General features: G+C 49.4%; 2 protein-coding genes and 1 pseudogene across 10 annotated transcripts; 1 reads left to right on the forward strand and 2 right to left on the reverse strand.

Annotated features, from left to right (window-relative positions):
• Positions 1-76: 76 nt before the first annotated feature.
• On the reverse strand, positions 77-9,257 carry SEPTIN1 (septin 1). 7 transcript variants are annotated; one of them, XM_036225297.1, is made up of 14 exons: positions 7,858-7,979; positions 4,562-4,650; positions 3,879-3,967; positions 3,711-3,800; positions 3,451-3,541; positions 3,270-3,356; positions 2,906-3,029; positions 2,437-2,571; positions 2,218-2,335; positions 1,525-1,626; positions 1,307-1,406; positions 883-1,048; positions 557-647; positions 77-452 (listed from the first exon to the last, which is right to left on the reverse strand). In XM_036225297.1, the coding sequence occupies exons 2-14, from the start codon at positions 4,572-4,574 to the stop codon at positions 366-368; spliced, it is 1,293 nt and encodes a 430-aa protein (XP_036081190.1). In that variant the 5' UTR covers positions 4,575-4,650; positions 7,858-7,979; the 3' UTR covers positions 77-365. The 7 variants fall into 7 exon arrangements, with proteins under 7 accessions (XP_036081190.1, XP_016010577.2, XP_036081189.1 ...); XM_016155091.2 differs by having other exon boundaries at positions 3,451-3,616; XM_036225296.1 differs by lacking the exon at positions 7,858-7,979 and adding an exon at positions 9,121-9,257 and having other exon boundaries at positions 3,451-3,616; positions 3,711-3,967.
• Positions 2,992-13,908, forward strand: ZNF48 (zinc finger protein 48). Of its 3 annotated transcripts, none has more exons than XM_016155087.2 (3): positions 2,992-3,231; positions 10,152-10,245; positions 11,339-13,908. In XM_016155087.2, the coding sequence occupies exons 2-3, from the start codon at positions 10,167-10,169 to the stop codon at positions 13,138-13,140; spliced, it is 1,881 nt and encodes a 626-aa protein (XP_016010573.2). In that variant the 5' UTR covers positions 2,992-3,231; positions 10,152-10,166; the 3' UTR covers positions 13,141-13,908. The 3 variants fall into 3 exon arrangements, with proteins under 3 accessions (XP_016010573.2, XP_016010572.2, XP_016010574.1); XM_016155086.2 differs by lacking the exon at positions 2,992-3,231 and adding an exon at positions 9,786-9,985; XM_016155088.2 differs by lacking the exon at positions 2,992-3,231 and adding an exon at positions 9,786-9,985 and having other exon boundaries at positions 11,398-13,908.
• LOC118606411 lies at positions 4,681-7,859 on the reverse strand (annotated as a pseudogene).
• Positions 13,909-16,686: the final 2,778 nt, after the last annotated feature.

Raw genomic sequence — 16,686 nt, forward strand, 5'->3', positions numbered from 1 at the left:
TTCTTCCCGATCTTTACAAAGACTTAAAAAGGTGCCGTTATTTTACTGTTAAAATGAAGTACAACATACTAACTAGTGCAGAGGGAAAAACTTAACTTTTATTGAAGATATAGCTCGTGGAAAGAGGGGCCGCGATGGGATGGTCAGGAACTGGGCTGCAAGCTTGGGCTGGAAGATTGGGCTCAGGAAGTGGTGGAGGGTGGGGTGGAGTGGAACTAAAGGCGGGGCTACAATTCTGGGATTAGAAGAATCTATTCTCCCGAGAACCCAGGGCAAAGGGCCGGCTTTCTGGGCTGGGGCTCCGGGATTGGACAAGAGACAGACCGAAGGCGGAGCCGAGGTAAAGCAGAGCCCCGGCTGGGGCCTCAGAGAGCGTCCGACTGCTCTCCCTGAACCTGGCTCTGTTGCATCTGGGCCTGCATCTTCTCCAGCATCTCTTGCATGCGGCGCAGCTGTGCGGGGCAAGATTGCAGGTGGTGGGACCGGGCGACGCCAGAGAGGAACTGAAAAGAGGACTGCGGGCCTTGGGTGGGGGGAGAGAGAGGTGCTTGCTCACCTCTTCGTCTTTTTCGCGGATCAACTTCTCCGTGTCAGCCAGAGGCAGCATGGGCAGCGGGATCTCTGTGGCACTCTGGCGGGAAAGCTTGCTAGGGGGGGTTGGGGAAAAGGGACCGGAATCAAGGGCGGGACCCGTGGTGGTGTAGGTCACGACTGCGAGGCTGGGCCTGGGACGCAGTTGGGCTCTAGGGAGGCGGAGCCATATCCTTGAGGTTAGCGCGTTAAGCAGTAGGTGGGGAAAGATTAGGAGAGAGGTCTGGATGATGACGGCGGTTGGTGATGACCCGGCCTTGGAAGCATCTAGAAGTTAGCTCCAACTCTCACCTACGGCTGGCTCGATCACGCGCCCCAGGCCGAGCCAGGCTCTGTAGGCAGCGGGCCCGGTAGCCCTCGTAGAGCAGATCGTGTGTCACCTCCTTCAGGTCCTGCAGGTGTGTCTGCACTAGCATCCGTCGCAGGTTCAGGAAATCGCAGTGATGTGGATTCTCCACTGCAGAGTGTGGGGGGACAGGGGCCGCGGACCGGCATGCGTCAGGGAGCTTTCAGTCCAGCCCCATCTGCTAAGTTGGGTCGGCCTGCAATCCTGCAGCCGCTCTAGGGAAGGGTCCACGGTCCGCAGCTCAAGGACCCCTCTTTGGCTCCTAGGACCTCCGAGACCAGAGCTCGCCCCAACTTCACATTGTTGGATGCGATTGATTTGGAGGTGGGCTCCCTGCTGGCCTCAGAATACTTGCCCGGCCTTACTCACCCTCCACGGTACCCCAGGAGTAGCGGCGTCCCCTCACGGGTCGAGTCCCGCCGTCCCTCACTACTTCGCATGAACCGACAACTGCGAAAGGAATGCTTTCCTAGAGGGCAGGAGTTAGGGATCATCGCTGGCCCCTCGTGGGCAGAAACTTCTTTCTCGGCTCCATCTCCACATCCGCTTCCCCTGCTTCTCTGCCCCTTCCTCCTTTGCCTCTGCACCTTCATTTCTGCATCCTGCCTCTTGAAGTCTTCGTCCTCATCAGAGTCACAATCTGGGAACTGGTAGATATTGATCTCCTCCTCCTTCAGTTGGTCCCGGATCTTGGAGGAGACAGATGCAGAGATAGAGAGAATCTCAGAGGCTGTCAGCAACAGATATTTCATGGTCAGAAACAGTCAGATACAGATACTGGGTGGTCAGAGACAGAGAGAAAGACTTGAAAAACAGAAATGGTGAGAAATGGACCTACAGGATGACCAAAAACAAAATCCCAGAGGCAAGAGAGACATACATAGTTGAAAAACTGAAACAAAGACACCCTAACAGGGAAGTCAGAGGCCTGGAAAGATTGTAAGATGAGGCAGATACCAAAATACCAGGAGAAATACAAGCAGAACCAGCAGGAGAAGGCCCTGAAGACACTGGAGGGTGAGGGTCATCATGTCTCTGCCCCTGCCAACTGACAGTTCCCAGCCAGGCATCCAGCCCAGGGATTCCATTCTGAACCTCCAGAGACATGGCTCCTTCAGGCAACTTACTACTCACCTTCCTTAGAAAATTTCTCCCATAGTCTAGCCTTAAACATGTTCCAAAAAGTCCACCCCAAGATCAAAGAAGTTAAAGCTGAGTTCAGGTTTGCTCAACGCTTTTAGCTTCATGTGTGGCCAAAAATCATAAGTCGCCACACATACCTTCTGCTTGAGGGCCTGGGTTTCCTTAGGCATCAAGGCATCTGCTTTGCCAATGACTGGGATGATGTTGACCTTCTCGTGCACTGCCCGGAGGAAGGCCACATCTAGGGGCCGGAGCCTGCACCCAGGGATTGATCAGGGCTTGGTCTCAGGGCACAGAGACACCCCCCCCCCAATCCTTCCCCAAATGCCCCAACCCCGAAGGTGGCTCCACCAGACCCCCGGCCAAAGGGTGAGATGAAGTAGAGGCAGCAGTGGACACGGGAATCCTGGATGTTCTTCCGGTTCAGACCACTCTCATCCCTAAGATACTGTTCAAATTGCTCCTCAATGTAGCGCACCACAGGCAGCCAGCTGGGGTGTGGGGAGAAGGGAGAGAGCATGTGGTCAAAGATGTTAGAGATCAGGGGCTATGTGGCAGGGAAGCGGGGAAGGCTAGCCAGAACTGTGGGAGTGGCAAATAGTTTCTTTGGCTTCAAGCAAAGAAATTGGAGGATACTGGCAGAGGCAGAGATGAGATGTTGGGAAGCACAGGCACTTTGGGCCACATGGCCATAAGAAACAGGCCCCACATTTGGCTCAGCGTGTGTGGGAGGCCAGGGCAGACCAGCCCTGTAACTGACCCTTCAGTCTTCACAGGGTAGCTATATTAGGAGGAGCCTTAGCTCTTGTCCCCTCCCCCACTCACCAGTCTGAGCAATCCACTGAGTCCCCAAAGCCAGGTGTGTCCACCAGGGTCAGCTTCACCTTAATACCCCCCTCCTCGATCTCCACACCCCGGCGTTCGATGGTCAACGTTTGTGTCAAGCGAGCTATAGGGTCGGGGAGACATCAGAGAGCTACGTAGGGCTCTGAGGTAAGATTAATTTCCTTTCTCAGTATCACAGTTGCCCCCACCTATTTTTTAGGGGAGGAAACTGAATCTCAGAGAAGAGCAGTGAGTTGCCTGAGTCCCTCCAGAAAGTCATGGGAGACCCAGGTGGAAAGGAAGAGGGTAGCCTGGGGATATAGCAGGTGAGCAGAGCGCCTGGAGAGGATGGGGAGGATCTTACCACTGGCCTCTGGCAGTTGTCGATCTTCATAGAGGTTAGTGAGAAACAGGCTGTTGATGAGGGTGGATTTCCCCAGGCCTGATTCCCCTGCGGACAAAATAGGCCCAACTGGTCAGGTGAGAAGACAGCCAGGGTCTCTTGAGGACCCACCACCAGTCCCCTCTCCAAAAACCCCCAAGACCTGCCACCATGAGTGTGAAGTCAAACCCCTTCTTGACGGATTTGCGGTGTAGCTGGTTGGGGAGGGCTGCGAAACCCACATACTCCTTGTCCTGTTGGTGGGGGGTGGACAATATGAGGCTGCTGGAAGCGGCAGGCAGGGCCTTCAGTATAACTTGATCCAAGGGCTAGGAGAAGTCAGTCAAACTGGGTGGGCCTGGCTACCCTGGGGCTTAGGGACTGGGGACAGAGATGCCTGGATTCCTGGGCATAAGGACTCACCATGGCCCCGCTAGCTGTTGCTGCACCTGTTCTCTCTCCCCACTTCCTCTGGTAAGGCAGGAAGTTGAGTGCAGCAAACAAAGGGGCGGGCTGTGTAGGAAGCTGAGCTGTTCTAACTGGCCCAGGGAGGTGGGGGAAGCCAAGACCAGAAATACCTGGGGTCCTCACCTGGGTCCCTTTGCTTATCACTCCTACAGGAAGCTTCGTCCCTCTGTTTTTGGCACACCTTTCTCCCAAGCCCCACTGTAGCCCCATCACTGGTGGGAGGTGGGGTGTAGGCAGAGAGGAAGGAAACAGGTTGGTCTCTCCAGCAAGTGAGATGAAGGCTTTGACAGGGATTTTTATTTTTTTTTTAAATGATCCTAGGGCCCGAGTGAACTTAAAGCCCTAAGGGGCTTGGGGGTGGGAGAGGCCATCAATTTTCTTTGCCAGCTCATGCGATGGATTTTTTTTTTTTTTTTTAATGCAATGAATTCTTACGAAGATTCCAGTTCTCTGGACAACACCACCAAAGAAACCTTCCTTCGGAATTTTGGCCAAGACATTCCCCTTCTTCCCAGTGACCTCAGAATCAAATCAGAGTTGACCTGGCAGCCAAAGCCTTCCCTATCTGGCCTCATCACCCCATTACTCATTTTCCCTTAGTGAGTGCCACATCCTTGGCTCCACCCATATTGAGGTTTTCCTTCTTTACCAGGCGAACTCCACACCTTATCCTTCATGGATTTAATGCAAAGGGCTTTCCCCCCTCTATTAAAATCTTCCCCAACTACCTCAAGCAGAGTCATTTTCCCTCTTCTGGATTCCCTAGCACCTTTCACAGCCCCCCTCCAATGCCCACATTTGCTTACCTGGCTGTCTCATCTACTCCCAGCTGAGGTTTCTGAGGGCAGGGACCACATCTTCCTAATTTCTATATCCTCAGTATCTTTCACAAGGCCTTACACAAAGAAGGTGCCAATAAATAACATACATGAAAGAAAGTAAATGAAGTTAGTCAGGGCCGAAGGCTGGAAAACTGTAGAACATGTAAAAGTAAACTTGCTTGAAGTCAGAAAAAGCTTCCACCTACTATATGACCTTGGGCAAGTCATTTGGCCTCTCTGAACTCCATTTTCCGATTGAAAAAATGAAATCTATTTCCACTTTGTTATCAGTATCAGGACTCAGAGTAGTTTCAGATGACATGGCTTTGGAGTCAATCACTTATATATACAAACTGCCTTCAGCATTTACAAACTAAGTGGCCCCTCTGAGCCTTTAAAGCTCATCTCCTTACTATGACTTAAAGGGACTGCTTGATCTTGATCCTGCCTACTGCTCCAGCCCCATTTTCTTTCCCCACTTTTTGTGGTTTTGTTATTTCCCTTTTAGCTCATGTTATGGACTGAATTGTGGTCCCCCAAAATCCATGTGTTGAAGCCCTAACCCCCAATGTGACTATTTAGAATTTAAGGAGGTAATTAAGGTGCAATGGGGACATAAGGGTGGTGCACTGATCTGATAGTTCTGGGGTCATAAGAGACACCACCCATCTCTCTCTGCTCAGACAGAGAGGAAAGGCACATGAGGTCACAGAAGACAGCTGTCTGCAACCCAAGGAGAGAGGCCTCACCAAAAATCAATTCTGCTGGCACCTCAATCTTAGACTTTGTCTTCAGAATGATGAGAAAACAAATATTTGTTTTTTAAAACTCCTAGTCTGTGGTGTTCTGTTATGGCAGCCTGAGCAAACTAATACAGCCTTGTAGCTCACTCCTTTCCCTTCCTTGCTCTAATGTGCCTAATGTGTAATTTTTTGGTTTGTATACATTTTTTAAAATGTGTAGTGTACAGTACATGTTTATACAAATGGTTATACGTATGTGAATATATACATATGAATAAACGTTTCTGTTAACTTTTTCATTCAGCACTTTTTTACAGTGAAAAATTTTTGTATTTAGAATTAGCCAGCTGGACTCAGTTTAGGTGGTCCTGATTTTGTTAGCAACATCCAAAGCATCATAGTCAGGAGCCAGTTGAGCTGAACATATGCCTTCTCTACATCAGGCCTGATCAGGGTGTTGACTTTGGCCACATCAATGTCGTAGAGCTTCTCCACAGCCTGTGTGATCTGATGCTTGTTGGCCTTGACATCCATAATGAACACAAGTGTATGGTTGTCTTCTAGTTTCTTCATGGCTGACTCAGTAGTTAGGGGGAACTTGATGATGGCATAGTGGTCAAGCTTGGTGCTCCTGGGGGCGCTCTTCCAAGAATGTTTGGGTTGCCTTGGGAGCACAGTGTCTTGGGCCCTCAGACGATGGGTGATATGCGTGTCTTCTCTTTTTGTGGCTATGGATGCCTTTCAGCTCTGCCTTCTTTGCTTTGGCTTCGGCTTTGGGAGAGACAGGGGTTTTATTCTTCACTTTGAGTGCCATCTTAGAGAAAAGCCATTCAGCACTACTTTTTAAGGTCCATGTTGCCATGTGTATATCTTACCCTTACTTCAACCTAATTTATATGACTGTTTCCTTCATGTAACCTTGGGAAAAATCACCTCTGGTCCTTTCCTCATCTGTCAAATGGGATTGGAAACTCCTGCCACATTGAACTCACAGAAGTTGCGCAAGGTTCATATAATTATAGAGACATAGTGATTAAGAGCTGTGTCATCTTACTAGCTGTGTGACCTTAGGCATCTTACTTTACCCCTGTGACTTAGTTTCTTTATCTGTTAAATAGCACCATTAATAATTCTACCTCATAGAGTCATGATGAGGATGATATGGTCTAATACATGTAAAGCTCTTAGTACAGTGCCTCATAGATGAGCTTATACAGAATGCTAATTATTGCTATTACATGAGCTGAGGGGTATGACAGTGCCACCAGCTCAAATCTAGTGACCGTTCTTGTAAATTAGTTGTTGAGGACCCAAACATAGTGAATCAGTCAGGGTTGTGACCCTCTGGGGAGACAGAGACAGCCACAAGTGTGACAGCATTGGTGCTAAAAATGTAGTGTAAGAGGGGATAAACAGAGTCCTTTGAGAAGCCAAGGAAAGGAAAAATATCCCTCCCCACTCCACCACAATCCTTCCTCCTACACATCAGGCTGAGTAGCTGCACTATCTTAGTTAAAACTCTGAACTCCTCCCTCCCTCACTCTCCACAAAACATATTTCCAGGTCCTTCCTATCAATCAGAAAAATTTGTCCCCTTCTCTCTATATCCTCCACCCCCTTGCCCCTGCCCTGAGTTCAGACTCTGATCAGCTCTTCCCTGAGTTATTCAAAGCCTTTAAGAAAATATCATGTATAGTCATTTATTTATTGCACAATCAATATATATTCTCATAGAAAAATTAGAAAATGCAAATGGATTAAAATTTACATCTAATATCACTACCATGCTATAACCCCATTTTGATTTTTATCTTTCTAGATTTTCTATTCCCACACATATTAATAAATATGTATTTACAAAACTAGGATATTATAACTTTGGAGGCCTATTTTTGTCATATTATATGTTCTTTACTACATCTATGATAATACACATCTACATTAGTTTTATAGATGCTTAGTGTTTAGGTTAATTCCCATTCTTCATGGTGATGAACAGGGCTGAGATGTAATGAACAAACATGTTCGTGGTGCTATTGTGCACTTGTCCAACCATTTCCTTGGGCCTAATTTATACAAAGGAAATTACTGAGTCAAAAAAGTTACATATGTAAGGCGTTTGTGCATATTAACAAATTACTCTGCAGAAAAGGCTCTGGACTAGTCTTTGTGTTAAGTGTAGAGATGACATAAATTAATAACGACACAATATTCCATTTGCCATTTAATAATCATCTAGATTAGTTCCTTTTCATCTTGCCATGTCTTCATAGCCTCACCAGGGATTCCTGGAGGAGTTTCTGTATCTTTAGATCTGAGTTCAGGTTCAGACTTAATAACTCCAGGTTTTATCTTCTCAAAGTCAAAGCTAGTTCTGCAAGTTGAGTATGGTGTGTGGGCTGGCCAGCTTTTGGGAGAAGGTTCCTCCAAGATGGGCTGGCTCTTTGTAATTTGATATCCTCTTACCTGTTTCCTAGCACAGGTGTCTGGCACTTGTTGGACCTTCAGGAAATGGTTGTGGCAAATGAATAAACTTACCATTACTATCTTGAGCTGTCACTGCTTTCTTATCATGTAAATTCATGATATATTAAAACAGGACTATTTCTCTGTTTTCCGCTTTGAGGATAGGTCTTAATCATCTTTGAATCTGAAGTTTGTAGTACATAGTAGGCTTTCATTTAATGTATGGGCCACTGTTCATTTTGTTCTCTCTGTTTGGAGTTCTTCATTCAGCCCCTGTAGCCAGGCTCCAGAATTTGAAATCTGAAGTATCAGCTCAAAAATGCCACATCTTCCTTGGTGACTCCAGCCTAAAGAGTAATAGCTGATATTTTTGTGAAGTGTTTTACACATATTAATCCTCAACCATTCAAATTAGGTATTATCATTCCCATTTTATACTTCAGGAGACGAAATAACTTCCCCAAGGTCAAACGGTAGTAATTGACGAGGCCAGGAATCAAACTGCATGAATGACCTTAAAGATGTGTCCACAGCCACTAAACTCTACCGAAGGTATCTCTCTCTGCACTACATGCCTATCATATCTTGTTCATCAGGTCAGTATAGGATATGTCACATCATCTGCATATTTTTGTATTCTTCTGGGCTGAGAGCTCCCTGAGGAGTTTCTTTGTATTTCCAACCTAATGGTGTCTAGGTTGGCGATCCATAAGCATGTATTGATTTGTGGTCCTCCCTCTTTCTGTGTCTAACATCATGCATACTAGGCACACAGAATCAAGCAGACTTATTCCCACAGATTAGAACTGTTCCTATGAGTGCATATAACTCTCTCAATGCCCTTACAGTTCTGTATTTTTTATTATTTGTGTGCTTGCCCCTCCAAGTCCTTGGCAGTATTCCAAGGATTAATCTTACGTGAGTTTCATCTCTTTATCCCAAATTCTTGGATTAGCACTAGAACGCTAATAAATGTGACTATACAAACCTCGATTACCCCTCCCCATCATCAGATGGGCTGAAGACCCAGGCACTCCTCCTCCCTAAAGGCAAGCTTGCCCAAAGTACAGACACTGGGGATTATAGGGACCATGCCCTTGGCTGGAACACAGCTCCAGCCAGAGCCCCACCAAACTGGGAAACAGGATTTAACGTTTCAGCCTCTCCCTGGCCTTTGTAGGACTGTCTACCTGTCCCTAGTCTCTCTATGGCCTGTTTGTCTCTTTGTCTCTGTCTGTTTCATAGTCTTTGTTCCTCTGCCTCTGGACCTGTTTCTTTCCAGACTCCTGGCCTTTTCTTACAGCTCCTCTGACTATTCAATGCTTTATCTCTTACCTGTCTCTACAACTTTGTCTCTGGCGGCCAATCTTTTGCTCTTGTATTTTTGGTCTGCCGCTGTCTCTGAGTTTGCGTCTTCTCCAACTCAAGGCTTAGCTTACAACTTGGTGAGTCTCTGCCTCTGGGTCTCGGTTCCTCGCCCCAGATTTGATTCCATCTCCCCATCTTCCCCCAGACGTCCCTACAGACATCCACCTCTAGCCACTGTTCCTGCCTCTGTCTTTCCCCCGGAGCACCCGCCCAAGACCAGCCCCCACCCCCTCGGCCTCTCGGACCGGCCCCGCTTTGTTTCCTGCGTCTCGGCGCCCCGCCCCGCCGCGTCTGGGGTCTCTGCCGCTCTCTGCCGCCCTTTGTCTGGCTGGGTCTTTCCCCCCACCCCCTTCCCTGGGTCTGTCTTCGGATCTCTTTGTCTCTCCTGGCCCGGGTGTTTGGCGCTATCCGCCAACCCCACCGATCGGCGCCGGTGGCTGGACACAGCGACAATTAGAAGGGGTCTTCGACCCTCATCACCCAGCTCCGACCCAGGAGGCATACGGTTAATACCACCGAGTTCGGGCCACCGTCCTCGGCTTAGAGTAGCCCTCTCCGCGGCACGCGGCCGCTTGCTGGCCACCGAGCTCGGATCCACCCGGCGGCCCCAACAGGCGTGTAGCTCCTCCAAGGTCCTAGAGCGGCTCCGTGCGGCCCCGCTCTTCCGCTTCCCGTCCCCGCCCACGGCGGCGGCCCCCGGGACGCCTGGGGCCGAGCCCCCTCCCCGTTGAACGCGAAACCTGCACCCCAGAGCCTTCCGTGCCTCGGTCACCCGAGCCCTGCCTAGGAGCTCCGGAGAGCATCGGGGTGGCGGAGCTGGAGAAGGGGGAAGGTGAGGGGCGGCTGCGTGCCTGAAGGAACAGCAGGTGCAAGGGTGGCCTGTGGCGCCGGTGGGGTTCACCGCGAGCCGCGCCCCGCACCTCGGACCCAGACGCTGCACGGTGCCCGCGTCGGCCGGCTGTGTGACCGTGTGATTGTGTGTCTGTCCCCTTGCTCAGGGCGGCTTGCTGGCGATGGAGCGCGCGGTGGAGCCCTGGGGCCCTGACCTCCGTGGCCAGGAAGAAAGGGAGCACCTGAGAGGCGCCCGCACAGGTGAGGTCTGCGGCGATGCGCCGCCGTGGGCAGGTAATGGCTGGGTGGGGATCCCGATGCTGGGCTCTGCCTAGCCAAGACTCAGAGAAATTGGACTTGAACTGTGCTTCCAGGGAGAGAGGGGAAGAGGAGCAAAAACCAAGAGAGGGAGTCAGTGTTTCAGTGCACCTACTCTGTGCCAGGCCGGGAGGGTTATCATCTCTAGGACTCTCCTCCCCAACAGACATCACCAGCCTCACTGCCTGTGCCCTACTTTAGGCTTCATTCTGCCTCATTCGGCAATTGCAACAGCCTCCCCTCTGCCCTTTTCTCTCCAATAATGTACTCTGCAACCACATTGATCTAAGTTTAGATCTAATCAGGTCTCCCTTCTCTAAAACCTTCCCTACTGTCTACTAATTAAGAGCTTTAGCCTAGTGTTCAATCCAGGCCCCAGATAAAAACATCCCTTTCTGTTTTTATCCTCCATTGCTCTCCATGGTTTATTCTTCTCGCTATGAAAGCCTGTCCTTATCTCTCTCTCCCTCTCTCCCCAGCATTATTATTCTAAGCCCAGAAGTATAATTATTTGTACTTTACCTTATCTCTCCTACCGACCCCAAGTATCTTCAGATACAGGTGTGTATCTGAGGGCTCTCAAGTGACTGAACAAATTACAGAACGGGTTGATATAAAAAGATATAATAGAAGTAGCAAATGCTTGATTTCTCAAATAGAGACAATATAATGTAATGGTTATATTGGGGATCAGATCTGAGTTAGAAACTTGGCTTTGCTACTTTCTAACCTTTATAACCTGAGCAAGTGACTTAAATTATCTGAGTCTCCAAAAGGGGTTAGTAAGAGTATTACCTCAGGATTGTTTGCGAGGGTTCAGAAATGCTTAGTTCAGTGATTGGCACATATGAAGGGTATGGTGAAAGGAAGTAATTATTATTAATGAGAGGTACAGACAGTAATAAGTGCTTCAGAAGTTCAGAGGAGAGAGATCCTTGTGACTACAGATTGTCAAAGAAGCCTTTCTGGGGAGGTTGCAATGGAAGATGGGGGCTGAGTCGAAGAGCAGGTCTACAACTCCCTTTTCTATCCCCAGGTCTAGGGAGTGAGAATGTGGAGATGTCTCAGATGCATGAATTTGAACATATCCCACAGGACGATGACTTGGGGTTCAAGGAAGAGGAAGATTTGGTCCAAGGTCATGAAGTAGGAAACACCACTCTCAAACCTGAAGGCATCCATACCTGGGATGACTTGTGGGTCCAGAGAGAGGGACCAGGGAAATCTCAGGCTCAGGACAGAGGCCCCCGGCTCCTGGGAGAACCACGCTGGGGCCAAGCTAGTGATCGGGCCGCCGTGTGTGGTGAGTGTGGCAAGAGCTTTCGGCAGATGTCGGATCTGGTGAAACACCAGCGGACCCACACAGGGGAGAAACCCTACAAGTGTGGGGTCTGTGGCAAGGGTTTTGGGGATAGTTCTGCTCGTATCAAACACCAGCGAACTCATAGTGGTGAAAAGCCCTATAGAGCCCGACCACCAGCCCAGGGTCCCCCAAAGATTCCTCGGTCCAGGATCCCTGCTGGCGAGCGCCCTACTATCTGTGGTGAATGTGGCAAGAGCTTCCGGCAGAGTTCTGACCTGGTGAAACACCAGCGGACACACACGGGTGAGAAGCCCTACAAGTGTGGCATCTGTGGCAAGGGCTTTGGTGACAGTTCTGCCCGTATAAAGCACCAGCGGACACATCGTGGGGAGCAGGTCCCCCGGCCCGTGGTGCCCCGAAGGCAGCCATCTCGAGCAGCCACTGCAGCCACACAGGGACCCAAGGCCCAGGACAAGCCATATATCTGCACTGATTGTGGCAAAAGATTTGTGCTTAGCTGCAGCCTTTTGAGCCACCAGCGAAGTCACTTGGGGCCCAAACCTTTTGGCTGCGATGTGTGCGGAAAGGAATTTGCCCGGGGCTCAGACCTGGTAAAGCACCTACGAGTACACACAGGAGAGAAGCCCTACCTCTGCCCTGAGTGTGGCAAGGGTTTCGCTGACAGCTCTGCCAGGGTCAAGCATCTCCGCACCCACAGTGGCGAGAGACCTCACGCCTGCCCAGAATGTGACCGCACCTTCAGCCTCAGCTCCACCCTTCTCCGTCACCGCCTCACTCACATGGAGCCCCAGGACTTCAGCTTCCCAGGCTACCCCTTGGCTCCCTTGATCCCCAGCCCACCCCCCAGCTCAAGCCCACCCCCACCTCCTCTTGGCACCAGCCCCCCGCTGACGCCTCGAAGCCCTTCACACTCAGTTGATGGGCCTTTTGGCCTGCCTGGCTTGGAGCCAGAGCCAGGGGGCCCACAGGCTGGGGAGCCACCCCCCCCACTAGCTGGTGACAAGCCCCACAAGTGCCCTGAGTGTGGCAAGGGTTTCCGCCGAAGCTCGGACCTGGTCAAACACCATCGTGTGCACACGGGGGAGAAACCTTACCTCTGCCCTGAATGTGGCAAGGGTTTTGCTGATAGCTCAGCCCGAGTCAAGCACCTCCGCACCCACCGTGGTGAACGGGCACGGCCACAACCACCATCCACTCTCCTAAGGCCACATAACCCCCCCGGCCCAGCACCCATGGCTCCTCGACCCCGAGTCCGGGCCCAGCCTTCTGGGCCCGGCCAGCTCCACGTATGTGGCTTCTGTGGGAAGGAGTTCCCCCGGAGCTCAGATCTGATTAAACATAGGCGCACACACACTGGGGAGAAGCCATACAAGTGTGCAGAATGTGGCAAGGGTTTTGGCGACAGTTCTGCCCGTATCAAGCACCAGCGTGGGCACCTGGTCCTGAGGCCCTTCGGGACAGGTGATGGTATGGCAAGGCCGCTCAAGGAGGAACCACAAATAGGACTGGAATGATGGGGTCCAGGGAGGGTGGAGGGCTGGGAGACCAAAGGATGTTATCTGTTGCTTAAGCAGAGAAGAAGGGGCCTGGGAGTTGGTGGGAGGGAAAAGAGGGGAGGAAATGAGAGAAAGCAGTGAATAGAGATCGGAGACAATGACCTTGAAGCTCAGGAAACTGTCCCAACTGGGCTTAGTCAGGACCTTGCCAGTGTGGTCTCTACCCCCATCTTTTAGAATACTGCCTAGTACACAGAAGGCACTGAATAAATACTTGTTGAATTAATAAACTGGCCTTAGCCTGAGGACTCTTAAAGAACCCTAAATCCCTGCTGCCTCTTAACCTGTAAAGAACTGATCCTTCCCAACCTTGTCCCTGGGAGACCAGCACCCTGACCCAGGTTTTGACCTTATGAGCTGCAACAGACTTTTGGAGTTTAGGGTGACAGGGGCATCTTGATCATCTTTCTGATGAGAGTATTGCTCTATGGCAGGCAGTACTCAGCCTCAGGCCACTGGACACAGTCTTAGCCAGGAAGGACACTCTTGGATAGAGCTCAGACCTATGTTCCCTGGAGAACCCCAACCCACTCTGACACCTGGATGGACCAGAGAGCAGGGGCATTCCTCTGCTCTAGATGCCAAACCCAGGTCTTTCTGGTGGACATCAGAGAAAAAGTGGCTGGGAGAAGGGCAGGACTGTTGTGAGGAGAGGCCAGGGAGTGCCATGGCCAGATGGCCACATCACCATATGTCTCCTTGCCAATAAACTGCTACTTGTCTGAGGCTTGGACTCTGTGTGTGAGTGAGTGAGTGAGTGAGTGTGTGTGTGTGTGTGTGGTGAGGGGTGTAAAAGTTGTCAAAGGGTCACAACAAGCAAAAACCGCAAGTAGTGTGTAAACGTGTGTGGGTCCCTTGCCCTCTGAACCTGTCAGAGAAGTTGGCATAGTCGGCCCCTTTCTCGCCTGACATCTGGTTAAACAGCCAGGTCTGTCAACTGATGGCCCAGACCTGAGTTCTTGATGCACACAGGTGCCATCTACAGCACACCATCCAGTGTGACTTAAAAGGGGAAACTGTGCGATGCCACAGGATGGGGGAGTTCGGTGAGTGCTGTGGCTATGGTGACAGGGAGAAGTGTGGCTCTGGTACAGGTGCAGAAGGCCCAACACTGATGCTCTGCCTCCTGAGAAACCCCCTTCCCTAAGACCCTTTTTTATTTGTTGAGAAACAGGTCATTTGCACAGTGCAAGAGAGGGCAAAGGGTATACCTCTTTATAACCCCACCCCCAAAGGCTAGTGGAATCCCAATTTCTAGCTTTTTCCGAGGAGGATGCCGATAGGAAGGGGTAAGAGGAGCTAACCTGACTGGCCAGGGACAAGAAAATTAGGGTAGTTCACCCACTGAAGAAATTAAGTATAAAACCGATTTGCAACTTTGAGGGGTTGGGTGTCTCAGCTAACGTGTTCAGGGAAATGGTCTCTGAATAGATGCTATGGCAAGATGGAGGTAGTAACCATCTGCCGGGCCTGCCTAGAAATCAATGAAAGCTTGTTACAGTTCCTCCTGGTCCTCCCACCTCCTGCCAAGTTGTTAAATCCACTTGAAACAGTTTTGCTTTCAAGCCTGAGATTCTTTGGAGACTTTAGGCCTCAAGTGTACATGCACCCATCCGCTTTTGGAAGATCCTCTCTGCTGGTTTCCCTTGTCTCCCTCCTTACCAGATAGGCCTTGTGGTCTCTCTGTAGTGAACTTTGTAAGACTACATCTGACCATGTCAGTTCCCAATCAAAAACTCTGCAGTATCTCTGCATGTCTTTTCTGTAAAACAGAACTCCTTAGTTGGCATTCAAGGCCTTCCACTCGTGTGGTTTCAGTCCTGTGCTTTAAATGTTGTTTCCTTTACTCAAAATGCCCCCCTGCCACACACACACTCTTTAACCTCTTCAATCAAAAGCCTTCCTTGGTACTCCAGCCCGGGTTAGAATCCCCTTGATCTGAGCACTTAACATCAAGAGCTTCTCAAAGAAGATAATTAGTCACTGACCAGCATTACCTACTGTGTGCTGGTTACTGGGGATAGAAGGATGAATAAGAAAAAGTTTCTGCCTTCAGTTTCTATACAGAATATAGACATTGAACAAATAATTTCAACTGTGGTAAGGACAGGAAGCATACATGCAGGAGAATATCCTATATGATCCAAAGGCCTCTCCAAAGAAGTGGCAAAGGGTGACTCTAAATAAGCTAGGATAGGAAGAGATGCGGGCTCATATGGGAGGTCTAGGCAGAATGAAGAGTATGTACCAAGTCCTTGGGGATTCCAGATCCGAAGTTCTGGTGGGGCCAAAGGCAAATAGTGAAATGCAATGCAAAGAGTAAGATAAAGATTTCTCTAAATTCAACTTTCTACCTCCCATTCCTAAAAGAAGCTTGGCACACAATAGGTCCCACTAAATACTTTGTGAACAGTATCCTTGGACCATGATGTGCTCTTCACAAGAGTTTACAATCCTACAAACTTTGTTAATCTGGCACACTCCCACTCACGTTTATCTCCTCAGTGAGGCCTGTGCCCAACATCCACTCTTTTTAAGGGAGTTGTTCACTTACCCCACTATTCTGCTAGAACACCTTTCCCTATACATGTATTTTTAAATCACAATCTTTACTAGATATGAGATTCTAAAGAACAGGAACGAGCTCCAATTCTATGTAGGTACTTGTATATGTTTGTAGAGCAAATGGGTGGAGTCCTTGTCTACTTTTTGCAAGTATCTCTTCCAAAGTCCTCCTACAGGAGACGCCCCTCCCAGTATGACTTTTCTTTACTCCCAGCTGTCTCTTCACTGACTCTCTGAATCAGGGCAGATGGGCCTTGCCTTTTGAATTGGGGTTCCAGGCATAATCTAATCCCTTCTTACCTCTCCTCCATCTCCCATACTACATTTCCCCTCGCTAACTCACTTGGCTTCATTCACACAGCCTTCTTTCTGTTTCTTGAACATGATAAGCTTATTCCCACCTTGAGGCCTCTAGATCTGTATAGAATACTCTTCCTCTAGAGTTTCTAATGGCTAACATTTTCCCATCATTCAAGGCATTTCAAATATTATTTCCTCAGAAATGTCTTGCCTGCCCGCCCACATTAAAGCCCCCAAACCATACGACTCCCTATTGCATCATCTTGCCCCATTTCCTTCTTGCACCTATCATTATCTGAAATTCTCTTCTATATTTACTTGTTTAGATTTTTTACACCCTTAGAAGATGCGTAGTAGTCAAGATTTTTGTCTCTTTTTTTAACTACTACATCTCCAATACCTAAAATGAGACATTTAATAGGGCTCAAAAAATACTTGATAAGAGAATGAACGCAATCAAAGTGGCTTTGGGGATCTCAACTGTGAGCATCCAGGCATTTGCTCCCTTATCTCAGCTCTGGGGAACAGCAAAAATTTGACTAGATACAAACCCAACATCCAAATTATGTCCTGGGCTCTAAAGGCTGAGGCTCAGGTTTGAGTCCTGGCTCTATTAACAATTTCCTCATGGAACCTTAT

The sequence above is a fragment of the Rousettus aegyptiacus genome, unplaced genomic scaffold, assembly GCF_014176215.1.
Source record: "Rousettus aegyptiacus isolate mRouAeg1 unplaced genomic scaffold, mRouAeg1.p scaffold_m13_p_8, whole genome shotgun sequence".
Classification (NCBI taxonomy): domain Eukaryota; kingdom Metazoa; phylum Chordata; class Mammalia; order Chiroptera; family Pteropodidae; genus Rousettus; species Rousettus aegyptiacus.